At 44.7% G+C, this 12,998-nt stretch overlaps 1 protein-coding gene and 1 long non-coding RNA gene across 3 annotated transcripts in view; one reads left to right on the top strand and one right to left on the bottom strand.

The window, feature by feature from the left end:
- Positions 1-2,211: 2,211 nt before the first annotated feature.
- Positions 2,212-5,276, bottom strand: LOC112980089 (uncharacterized). The gene is made up of 2 exons (XR_003258344.2): positions 4,948-5,276; positions 2,212-4,500 (listed from the first exon to the last, which is right to left on the bottom strand). It is a non-coding gene; the product is annotated as an uncharacterized LOC112980089 (long non-coding RNA).
- A 261-nt stretch (positions 5,277-5,537) lies between these two features.
- The window catches only part of WDR26 (WD repeat domain 26), a 33,162-nt gene continuing 25,701 nt past the window's right edge, over positions 5,538-12,998 (top strand). Inside the window, exons 1-3 of one of the 2 annotated variants that reach the window (XM_026094591.2) lie at positions 5,538-6,351; positions 7,613-7,712; positions 7,834-7,890. In XM_026094591.2, the coding sequence (XP_025950376.1) occupies positions 6,008-6,351; positions 7,613-7,712; positions 7,834-7,890 (501 nt within the window). In that variant the 5' untranslated portion in view covers positions 5,538-6,007. The remainder of the gene's footprint in view (positions 6,352-7,612; positions 7,713-7,833; positions 7,891-12,998) is intronic. The other variant, XM_026094593.2, reaches the window with a different exon arrangement.

The following is a 12,998-nucleotide window of genomic DNA, read 5'->3' on the forward strand; positions in this document are numbered from 1 at the left end:
TGGCGAGGCAAGAGAAAATAGTGTTACCCCACACGGGGTTAGGCTCTGTGGGAGTTGGCAGACATGATTAACAATCCTGAAATAACAACTGCCTCGAGAGCCAGCACTCAGTAAAGAGCAGGGGAGCGGCCCGTGAGTAGGAAAAGTGAAAGAACTGCAACAATAGAAGGATAAATCTAATCTTGCACAGAAACACTGATAACCCATCTGAGCTCTGGACATGAAACCTACACGTTAAGGAGCAAGGACTATAGGGGACACGCTAAACAACAGGCCTGGAAAGCCCTACAGAACAAAACCACTGTTGGGCTTTTCTGTGCAATACACACAACAGCTGGCTTTCAGCTCCTGCTACACAGAGTGGTCAAAATGGGGTTTGGTAAGTGTTAGAGTAAACATGTATACAGATCAACATGCAGAAGAAAAAAAGCAGTCCGAACACGCTGCTATTTTGTCCATTTGAAGTGTGGAAATCTCTCTTTAAAGTGCTGACACGATGGCACACCATCTTTCCAAATCCTGGCTGAACATACCAGTCTAATACATTGCAAAATGTCTGATATACCACAGTGTACATAGCCAGACTTTGCAGGCTGGTATCTAGAGTAATCCCAGGGAGATAAATCATGCATGCAGAGCAAGTCTGACATGTCAGGTTCGCAGCATATACTATATTGTCTTGCTGTACATGCTGCATCAGAGAACTTGCACAGTAAGTACAAGTCTAGCATCAGATTTCTTGCACATGCATAATTTATCTGCCCATACAGATAAATACAGCTTCTCCCAGTATGTGGTGGCCTGGGTTGCCAGGCATCCAGAAAGACACCTATGACAAGAGAAATATAGGAAAAGCCATGTTCTGTGTGCTCTTCATAGAAGAAATTGTATTGACCACGTAAGATGACACATTCTATATTAAACAGGACATTCCACACTACATGGGATCTTCAGTACTTTCTGACATTAATTTTTGATAGCATGCCATGTGGTAATTGCCCAGGAGAGCGCAGGGGTCAATGTCAGCCAGTATGTACATGACTTTGGTGGACAGACAACAGAACGTGACTACCTACTACTTAACCGTGTTACAACAATAGTGCTAATGCCCATATCCCTGCCACGCAAGAGCTCATCTAAAAGGCAACATAAAAGTGTCCCCACTGAAGCTTTGGGGCATAGTATCAGTAACCTCAGACAGAGACATGACAATTGAGTCACCAATATTGCTCCCCGCATACTGCAGGGATTCTTCTATGAAGTGTATTTAGAATCATAGAAAAACCAAACTTGGAAGGAATATCAACTGGTCTGATATCAGCTGGTGTCCCCGATTTGGTGTCATTTGCAAACTTGCTGAAGGTGCATTCTGCCACACCTCCCAAGTCATCGAGAAGATGCCGAACAGAGCTTGCTCCAGGTTTGATCCCTGAGGAACTCCACTCCTAACTGGGCACGAGTCAGACTTCAAACCATTGACCAGCCACTATCCTTTGAGCCTGATGGTATAGCCACTTCTTCACACATCTTGTAGTCTGCCCATCCTATCCCTATTTCCCCAGTCATAAGGTTACTGAGGAAGACTATCGAAAGTCCTAATAAAGTCAAGCTTAAATGGCATCCTCTGCGGCCAAGCTTTGGCTTTCCAGATTCTTTAACTTAAATATTGACCATCCTCTGCATGAACTGACAGAATCACAGCCCAGTGTAGTTTGTTTACAAATCCTCTTTCTATTGAATGCTTTCTAGAAATGCTATTTAAGGAAGGTGGTTGTTTTTCATCCATATTTCATGTTTTGAAGGTTGAAAACGTGCAGGTGCATGTTCAAGCCTTTATTTAGTTCGTACTGTGGGAAAAGCCATTGTTCTAAATTCTTCTTTCTTCCTTTGTTTTTTGTTGTTAGTTGGTTTGTTTCCAGGAACCTCAAATTTGGTGCAGAAGAAAAGCAAAAGGAAAGTCTACACCCATACACCTGACAGGAGGGAATCAAACGATTCACTACCTTCATCACGCAGCTTTGACTACTAATCCATCTCTCCAGGACCTTCTCTAATATTTTCTAATATTTCAACTCTGCCTAAGCAGCTTTAAATGATTATCATTAAAAAAAAATCCAGCCTCTTAATGAAAGAGTTCCTTCCTATTATTCAGATCTGGACTTCCTGCTCGATTCTACTCTAAAGCAAAATTGGGGGGAAAAAAAAGAGAGAGAAATTAGTCAGAGTTTTATTAGCTGTAGTCAACACAGAAATGACAATTCAAGGGTGATTTTTTTTAAACTTACCAGACCTAAAAATGGGAGGATTTTTGCTATGAAGAAAGGAAATTTCCAGACTTCCCAGAAGACATTTATATTTAGTTAAGAATATCCCAAGACAGCTTTCTTACATGTAAAGATGTCATTTATTCAACAAATGCTGTATTTGGTCATTTTATTGTTTTTTCTGTACATAATCATTTGTCTCTTCAGTCTTCTAAACTTTCACAGTAACTAAGAAGTGTTTCTGAAACAATTTTCTATTAAATACGTGGCTTTATACAATAGGAAGTTGTTTGAATTGCCATACAGTGAGCACTGTACATGCTCTGTGTGGTTATGTATTACCTCTGTTCTTCATGGTTAGTGATATCATGACAGCTGTGGTTACAGTTGCCAAAATTTGTCTTTAAAATTCCTCTTCTGAGTGTCTATAACGTAGTCAATCTTCATTGCTGAACTGTTGCTTTTATTCTCTACTTCAGGGAAACTTTGAAGATACCTAAATATAATGAACACATACTTCTGCTATTACAATCAGGTCCTCGCTGTGTCACAAGTGGGATGTGTTTTGTATTTAACAGTTGATTCTTCTAATTACTCAAAAAGCTGCATGCCTATTTGGCCTGTCATTACATTTGCTGCGTCTCATAAGGATGAGGAATAGAATTAGGATCCAAACCAGGGCTCAGCTGACCACACAGTTGCAAAGGCCAGTGCGACTGCCCCTTTCATGATCCTCCTTTTCCTTGCTGCAGGATAGGGAGAAGGGTCTGCTAGCCACAGACCTGTCCCTCAGGACCTCCTTCCTGGTGCCTAGTAAAGCCACAGGAGACAGAGAAGAGGTGGACCTGCTCCAGAACTCTCCACATACGAGCTAGGGTCTGGCCAAGTAATATTTGTCTTACTGGGAGTCTGACTCCTTCTCCTTCTCCATCTTTATGTCAGCTGGGATCCTGAGAAACTTTGAGATGTCGTGTCCCAGCTCTAGACCCCTTTCCTCATAGGGGCCAGGGCCTGCGCCATTCCAACAACACTGAGCTTCTCCCTCCAGCTCTTTGTGTTTCTGGCAGGATATTTCCTCTCCCAGGGAAGGAAATGAGGCAAGGAGGAGGTGTAAGGACTTTCACGGTGATTAACAGAGCAACATGTACCTCTGAAAGGTCATGCTTTAGGTTCTCATCAGCTCCAAACACTACTCACTCAACTGAGAATGCTTCCTTGGGATGAACGGCGCACGCTCCTACGCTGTGAGACGCCTTTCTACCACAGCTGGGTATACAGAGCCACTTCCCCATATGATGTTGTCCAGATACAGTAAAGGGATTTCGTATTTATTTCATCATAAATGTGCTCTTCACAGACTCATCAACTTCCTTCCTCCTTTCAGCCGCTCCAATCTGACTGAAGCAGTGAAGGAGTCAGTGTGTGGGAGCAGCAGGCTCCAGGCAGGTAATCAAAGCGATGCCTCTGATGCAGGAACACCAGCACCTCCGGGCAGTGCAAGCTCAACACGGCAGTGTAAACAGCTCCGGACAGTGCAACAAACTGGTATGGTGGGAAGGGATGTGGGGGGTTTTACCCCCCTCCGCCCTCCAGACACTGATGCACAGGGCAGTGAGGAACGACGAGCAACTTTATCTCCTTGAAAACCCCAGTCACAAATTCTTGCTCTTCTGAGTTTGCTTTTGTAAGAGGTCTCTACAGACTGCACGCTGCTCTGTGTACTGTTCCTTCAATCTTTACCCAAATCTTCGAATTACAGGCTCAGTGGTGACACCTGGGGAGGGGAAGGACTGAGGAAGAAGAACCAAACTGCGATGAAAAGGCAGGGTGATGGAGGTCAGAGGAATTCAGCAGTGGTGAAGCGGTTAAAAGACAAGCAAAGCATTTTCTGATAATAGCTGGTGAACTGAAAAACACAAAAATCAAAACACTCCTCTGTCTGGAAGACTGATGCTGGATTTAATCCTACAGCTGCACCAGGGCAGAATTCAGTCACAAATCTCCTTCCAACCTTTCGCTCAGGTTTACGAGCACTTCAGCTCTCACAGGTCAAACAGCTTTTGAGGCCTCTCAACAGGGCCAAGGAACAGCACCTAGCTCAATTGCTCAGGCCTCCAGCAGTCTCATCTTCTCTGGTTTCATTCCCCCCAAGGATTTTTTCGTCTTTACAGACTTTTCCACCGGTCTTGGGCCAATGCAGACTTCTTCCGCAGTCAGTCGTCTTCAAAGCTGCACTCTGAAGAAAGCAGCATTGTCAAAACTTACCATGTTATCATGAGCTGGTAATAGTCAGTGTTTTTAAAACCTCTGCTCCCAAGGGCAGATGATTAGATGTTAATCTCAACTTTCATTAAGGAAAAATAGCTTTGTTATTTCCCTCTGGGTTTTGGAGAAAAGCTTGAAAATAGCAAAGACAAAAATTCCAGGCTCGGAAGCCAAATAAAAGCGTTCAGCGTATTATTTCTAAATGCATCAAGATTTTAACTCATGCCATGACTTCTGAATGGAGAGCTGGTTGACAATTTCGGTTCCCACTCCGCTGCGCGGAGGGACCTCCGAGCACACACGGGGCCCCCCGAAAGGCCCAGCACCCGGCATCCCAACACCTCCGTCTCAACGGTGATGGGCCTCGCTGCTCGCCTCAGCTGGGAAAGACCGGACCAACAGCGGACGTAAAACCTACCCATGCCCAGTGCAGGCAACACCAGCATGCTTCTCTGCTGAATATTTCTGCTTAAAAAAAAAAAAATCCAAACCCCCCAAAATCAAAAAACCACAAAAAATAAAAAACCCACAAAAAATACAAAAAATTACAAAACATCAAAAAAAATACAAAACCCCCCAGATTGCTGCAGGAAATCACAGTAACCCTGCTCCGTCGCCGCTCACCGCACCGGAGACACGACTCGTCCCTGCAAAGCGCCCCAAGGGCCCGGGCTCCCGGCGCCTCTGCAGGGGCCAAGTGCGCTTCCTCCCCCGCACCCCCATATCGGGGGCACCTATAGGCCGTGCCCGCACCTATAGGCCGTGCCCGCACCCCCGGGAGGTGCCCGCTGCCCCCGGTCCCCCCCCGGGCGGGCCGCCCGCCCGCAGCCGTAGCGCGGCGCGGGGACCCCCGCGGCGGGGGGCGGCGGGGGACGGCGGGACCCGGGGGGCGGCGGCGTTGGGCTCCCCCGCTCCCGCCCCGCCCCCCCGGCCGCGGGCGGCGGAAGTGAGCGTAGGGGGCAGTATAGGAATTTCCTGTGACGTCCCGGCCCGGACTCCATTAGGCTGCAGCTGGGCTGAGAGGAGACAACCCCGGCGGGCAGCGAGCGGAGCGGGCCGGGCGCCTGGGGCTGCCGGGCGGGGGCTCAGGGCAGCGGCGGCCGCCATCGCCAGCGGGAGCCCGGCGCGGGCGGCGGCGCTGCTGCCTCCGGCACCGCCGGGGGGGCACAGGGCCCCGCTCCTCCGCCCCTCGCCCCGCCGCCCCCCCCCGCCGCCCCCCCTCGCCCCCCCGGCTTCCCACCACGGCCGCTCTCGGCGAGGAAACTCTGGCCTCCGCTTCCTCCTCCTCCGACTCGGACACCGGCGGAGCCTCCCCGCCCCCGCGGAAGAAAGCCCGGGCCTCGCCGGCGGCGGCGGTGGAGGGAGCAGGAGAGCCCGGGGCTTCCGCGGGCAGAGCAGGCCTCACCTCGTCCCAGTCCCCCTCGCTCCCCGCCGCCGCCCCGCTCCGCGGCAGCAGCAGCAGCAGCGGCGGCAGCGCCATGCAGGCCAACGGGGCGGGAGGCGGCCAGCAGCAGCCGCCGCCGCCGGCGGAGCTGGACTGCCTGGGCGCCCAGAACGGCGAGGCCTCGGCGGGCTCGGCCGTCGGCGACCAGCTGGCCCACGCCAACGGGCTGCTGCCCGCCGCCACCCCCGGCCCCGGCGGCGGCCCCGGCCCCGGCGGCCTCAGCGTCAACAACGGTGTGCCGCCTGCCGGCGGGCCCGGCCCGGCCAGCGCCGAGCTGGGCGGCGGCGGCAGCGCCCTCAAGAAGAAGAAGCGGCTCTCGCAGTCCGACGAGGACGTGATCCGGCTCATCGGGCAGCACCTCCACGGCCTCGGCCTCAAGTAAGTGGCGGCGGTGGGCGGCCGCCCCCCTACCCCCGCCCCCGACGGCGGGGCTGGGTCCGGCTCCCGGGATGGGGATAGGGGGGGCCCGGCCCCGGGAGCGGCGGGACAGAGCCCTGTGGAGGCCTCGGCGCGGAAGCGGCGTTGGCCGGGCCGGGGGCCGGCGCCGGCCGCCGACGTGGGGCCGCGCAGCGCGCCGTGTGCACGGCCGAGAGGGCGGCCGGTAAACATCATGGAGCCCGCGGCGGCCCGGGGGGGCTGCTTTGCGGATGGGCTCCGAGATTTCGCGTGTCAGCTCGGAAGAACCCAACAAAAAACCAAAATAGGCCTTTTTCTAAAAAAAGCAACAACAAAAAAACCAAAACCCTGCCTTCCTGTACATGGCGAAGGTCTCTCTACACTCCTTCTGGACGTATGTTTTCAATAATAATCCTGTTTCTAGGCTAGATACAAGTATGTTGGCCCTTTCTCAAAATCAGACGGGGGAAAATAATCTCCCAATGGAGAAGGGGAAGTGTAAGAAAGACCTTACTGAAAAATTTACTTGATGAGCAAAGCTAGTGCATCACGGTTTTGGAAGGAGTCAGTAGACGTTCTGCAAAGTGTTCGTGTGGCTTCCACAAAGGAAGTCCTCACAACAACCTGGAGTGGGTCGATTATAAAGAAGTTGAGACATAAAATAAATCGCCCCTGACACAAGAGGCAAGTTTACAGCAGCAGACAACTCGTGACTGTTCATGGACAACACCACAGTAAATAGGCTATTTTTAGTGTAAAAGGGGGAGGGCTACAGGTTCGTGAGTTTGTTTATTGTGTTTTAAGGAGCCAGTCCTTTAATACACAACGAAGAAGAAAGTTAGGCCTGTTACTACTTGTACATGAAATACATCTGCCATAGCCCTTTAGGTTGTTTTACTTTGGGTAGGGAGGTGTGGGGGATCGTTTCCAGTAGTTAATAGGTTTATAGTCTGTCTGCCTTCATGAAGCCTGTCTTCTATCCAGGGATGCCTATTTGTGGGTGCTGGTAAGTCACGTACTTTAGCAAAGCTTTCAAACTCATTGACAACTTGCTTTAGACATAGGCAGTTGTTTACCTGTTTCAGACAATTGAGATAATCTTTCCAACAAGTTCCTGAATCTGGTCATAGTATTCTTACTTTGTTAAAGTTACTTTTAAGTATGGTAAACTGTTTTCATAGGAGGCGGTGTATTTGTGAGGGTGAAACTGGTCGGGTTTTTTTACACTGTATCTCTCCTGCAGCCAGACTGTTGATCTTCTCATGCAAGAGTCAGGATGTCGTTTAGAACATCCTTCTGCTACCAAATTCCGCAATCATGTCATGGAAGGAGAATGGGATAAGGTAACGTAGGGCTTATAGGACTGTATTAGCCGCTGTTTAAATTTATAGTATCTGTGAGAGAATTCACAATCCACCCTCCTTATATACTTTTTTTTTTTCTCCCTTATGCCAATTTCTGCAGGCTGAGAACGACCTGAATGAACTTAAGGCCTTAGTGCATTCTCCGCATGCAATTGTGGTAAGAGGCACACTTTGACTATTTCAGAGCTCTATAGTTGGACTAATTGTAGCAATGTAATCTTGCGCTTTGGAGTTAGTCATCCATAGTTCTTGTTTTCTTTTTTGTTTGCTTTAAGCAGTTTGCATGCTATTTCAAAAGCCATACTAATTTTACTTTTTTATTCTTTTTTTAGAATGTGAGGTAGGAAGCTCAAAAGTACTAAGACTAATATTCGGTGCACTGAATGATAAATTGCTTGAAACATTCTTAACTGACAAAATGCAAATCCCGTAACAGTCCTAAAATAGGTCAGTTTCCGTAGAAACTGCCTATTTTGAACGCTAATTTCAAATTTAAAATACTTCTACAAGATTTCTGTGTTTATTGGGGTGAGACTCTCTTGAGGGAACAAAAGTTGGAAATAAAATGCAATAATGTGGAGTTGGCAGTGTAACAGTATGTTATAAGAATATAGTGGCTGCTGTAGAATATGAACAATACTGTTGCTCTTCTAGATGGCTTGTGGAGAGCAAATGTATTGGTATTGCTGTTTGGGTTTTTATTTAGGTATTTTTCTCTCTGGTTGTTTTTTTCCAAATGGGAATCTAGAAGTAGAGGTTTGTAGATCCTGTGACTTGACAATTATGTGTTTTGTTATGAATTCAGTTATTTTGGGAAAGCGTGCTGACATACAGCACAAAGTGTTTCTTGGTTTGCTTTTTTGATCTCGAGATCAAAATAATTACTTAGCTCTCCTCTTCAAACGGGTTGTTTTATTGTATTTAAATGTTTATTCTAATGAAATGAAGTTAGAACAACTATGGCCACTTAGGAAAAGAAAAGTAGCAATGCTTTTTGAAGTGTCTGTGACTGTAAACAATGAAGAATCAGCTGATGGCTGCTTAGCTCTACTTCTAGCTGATTCATTTGTTGTCAAGACAATTTCCTGTCTGGTGGGGGAGGGAGAGAAAGAGAGAGAACAGGAAGTGAAGTAGGAAAAACAGATGTTTAACAAAACATCAGAATACTTGAGAGAAGTTTACATTCTGTTCTGTTAATCTGGTCAAAACTCAATACTTCTTAATTAGACTAGTATTTCAGTTTCTCCTTTCTCAAAGATTTGATAAGTGTAAGATTTGCTGCTCAAATGGGTTGGAATATTGCATGCATCTTTCAGTACTTTATGAAGCTCGAAAGTATGAAAGCATTGTGTGTGGGTATGAATGTAGTCATTTGAGGCAAACTTTATCATATTTCCAGCTTTTGAAGTTGCTCAGTTTCTTAGTATTCTTTTTTTTTTTTTTTTTTTTTTTTTGTCCTAGAGTTGAGAGGGTTTATCTAACTACATATCAACAATGTGCTTTTCAGAAGAGCTTCATTTGGGGGGGAAAAAAGAGGACATCTTACTTTTGTAAATCTGGAGGGCTCTGCAAGCATGTTCCTTTCCTTTTAACATTAGTGTTTAACTGCTTGACTAAAACTAGGTGTGAAACAAAAGCTTTTTTTTTTTTTTAAACTGAGATTTACCTCAACTAAATCTTTACTGATTCTTCTTCAGAGTTGTCCTCTTGTATCAAAACTTCATCTCAGTTAAACCAGATAGTCTTATTAAATGTCTTAAATGTATTTCTTAGTAAGGAAATAGAGATTTTTTCAGAGTTAGGTGGAGCTTGCTCGCTCTCATGTGCACATGTTCTCTCCCCCCTGTCCCTGCTTTTTTGAACGTAGTTGAGATTATGGATGGGTATTAGTATAATCAGCAACTGGAAAAGTGGTAAAAGACCATTCCATGCTTTATGCTCTGTAGATATTCCGGAGTGCAGTACAGTCAGACCTCATGAAAAGATGACAAATGTTTTGATTAGGGGAAGTCTAAACAAGACTATGTTCTAGGTAATATTTTAAAAACAGAAAAGGAGATTTTGGATTTCTTGACTCCTAAGCTGTTACTCACACTGTATGACTAGATGTCTGAAAAATGTGTGCGCACAAGAATAGGTACCTAAAAGTTTAGATGACACAGAGTATTTAATGCAGTAGGGTGTGTGTGTGGCTTTATATATATATATAAAATATATATTTTATATATATAATACATATATAAATATAAAACTTAGTTATAATGACCTGCTCAAAATAACCAGGATATACAGCTGCTTTTTGAAACTTCTAGTCAATTAAGGGGATTTGTATGTATTTTGAAAATTCTTCCTCTGTCTTGATTTCCTTATTTCCGCAAAGTGCTGCAGGTTTTACAGATGAAAACAGTAAAGGTGAAATGGCTGATCTCAATCTGTAAACTTCTGATGAATTTTACAAAGCTGCATGTGGATGTGTTGTGGAGGGGAGAAGACAGTCTGCTTTTTCTATTTGTGTCCACACAACTGGGTCCTATTTATTAGCAGTATAGTGTGTGATAAGTCATGTTTACTTATCTAGTTTATAAGCTACAGCTGTCTTGAGACAAGCTGTTAGAAAAGTTTAGAGCTGGGTCAAGCATGATAACTATAATTTTTCCTTGGGTAACACTTGCAAAATGCCAGCTCTGAGCCGGCCCAATATTTTGCTTTGTTTAAGGCTGCCCAAGCATATTATGGCATCTATCTTGGGTAACTAGTTGAAGCTGGGAAGTAATCTGAGGGTTATACCTCTGTAGTCAACCAGAATATACTTTCTAATTGTCCTTTCTTTTTTATTTTCATTTGCTTAAATGGCTTTCCCCAGATACTGGAACTGTACAGCCCACAGCAGGCAACACAATGTGAAAAATGACCTAAGTCTTGTCATATGAGTGAAGTGCTCCACCTGCCTGTGTGGTGCACCCTTTTGCTACCAGCATTAAAGGCAGCATCCATGTTGAAATAGATTGCTTTTTAGGTGGCATGATTAGGTGTGATTGAAGCCTTACTGCTTTCTGTAGGCAGAAAATACTCTGGCCTTTACATATTAAATACATGTTTTGGATTTTTTTTAGAAGTGCTTTTATCATCAGTGGTGTTTTGCAATATTAACAAATGAAATAATGAAAACTGGGGTCTTGGTGATTGAGGCATATGAATGGGTAGATACCTTGTTGAATCTATCTTGAAACATCAGCTGATAAATTCAGTGTGGATTTTTTTTTTCCAGTTACCTTTCTCATTTCAAAGAGAAGCTGCCTCAGCAGTGTTTGCTTATTTATTTTGAATTCTTGACTCTTAGTACAATAAAAAAAAACTTGTGGAGTTTATTTTTGACCTGCATATCTTAACAACAACAAGAAGTCTAATCGTAAAATTAGGTCCTGTGTGCCTTAGTCTTTGTACTACTGAAGACTCGCTGCTGTAAGCAGCGATCAGAATGGCCCATTTTCTTGACTAGGGTACGCGTCCTATCGTTTTCACAGTTGTAAGTATTGAGCCTTTCAGCTTCAACTACTTAGTGCTGGTGAATCATGGTGTGAGCAAAATTTTCTAGAACTTAACGATTCTACAAGGGACTCTTCTGCCAACAATTAGGATGATAAAGGAACAGAGTACTAAACCTCTACTTTAGTAATCTAAGGCTGTAGTTTGCAGACAACATAATACTGGTAGTACATACTTTTAAAGGGGAAAAAAAAATCTCGTAATTACATTAAGTCTGTTTTAGTTTTGCTCCAGGGTCATCAGAGGCGCAGCTTTACACTTGATTAATAGTTTCTGGAAACGAGTAACGCACTTTATCCTCATCTTTTCTATAGCATTGAAAGACAGGATTAGGTATTTTATTTAGGTATTTTATGCTTTTAGTCTATAATTATCAATATTGTAAAGTTTTTTTTCCTTCCATGAAGCTGTCTGGTTAGAAGAGAGGTACTACTATAAACGGTCTTGTCTACCTTGAGAAGATGGTATTGGAGTTAATTAGCAGTACTGTCAGTATGGGCTATAAAAGTAGTTGAGAGAAAATGAAGACAAAATTCAGTTTGTCAGAGAAATCTTTGTCAGATAAGAGGCAATGGTTGCACAAAAATTTTTTCTGAGTGGTGGGAGGAAGTAAATGTCCTCACATCAAAAATGACTTGACATGCAAAGTCAGTGGAGTCTGACTTCTGCCTTAAGGAGTCTGTATTTGTGCTGTCAACTGAGTGTGCTGGCTGTAGGGCAAATTTTGAAGCATTTAGCAAAATAGCTCAGAGGATATTTTCCTATGAACATTTTACTTCGTCCCTGCATTTTTGCTATAGATGAGTTACAATTTCAAACTACTAATCTTTGATTCTCCAAGTGTTTCATGCTATGTTGTTCTGGAGGCTTTTGTCTTCCTACTATGCCAAAGTCATGCATGGTGTTGATTACTTTCTTGGTAAATACGCTTTCTTACTCAAAACTGAAATTATACCCCTTTGGATGACTTGGCAAGGGCATGCTGCATGGTAGGGTGTGTGTTTTTATGCTTCCGTGGGATTGTTGGGGTTGGCAGTACAAAAGCTCTGCTGTGGGGGGATTCAGTTTTCTTTTAGCTTTCTTTCCCCTGAAGAAATAAATTTAACATGCCACACTCTAAAACTAGAGACAGAGGAAGAATAGTTAGATACAGAGGTTATCACATCTGAGGGAAAGCTGACATGAATTTAGTAAATATTACATGCGGTGACTGGGGAGGAAGAGCTGGAGGAAGCATAGTTCTTGTTGAGGACTAGAAATACTGGATTATTTTTTGGATGTTGGTGATCATCAATATCAGGTGACCAGAATGAGTGAAAAATGGTATGTGACTACAGAGTACCTCCAAGCATCCTTCTGAGCATGTGCACAGCTAGGAGAGGAAGCTCTTATCCCTCCTGCTGCTTTGTATATAAGCAAAGTGTGGGGTCTGCCGGCTTAGCGCATGGGTAAACGTAATTAAACATTAGCCTTTGGGATTTTTTTTCTTTTCACTCTCTGTATGTTGGAACACCAAAACGTGATGTCTCACCTTGAAAAATTGTACAGTGGTGTTCTGTTTTCATATATAGTTCTAACAGTTCCAAATACAAATAAATTAATGAGCTGAATAGGGAATGTAGTACAAATTTGCCTATCGTGTACAGGACAACAGAAATGTTTGAATATAAATCACCTTCACTATGTAGTCTTTTATGCTTCAGAAAGCTGTGTGGTAAG

The sequence above is a fragment of the Dromaius novaehollandiae genome, chromosome 3, assembly GCF_036370855.1.
Source record: "Dromaius novaehollandiae isolate bDroNov1 chromosome 3, bDroNov1.hap1, whole genome shotgun sequence".
NCBI lineage: Eukaryota > Metazoa > Chordata > Aves > Casuariiformes > Dromaiidae > Dromaius > Dromaius novaehollandiae.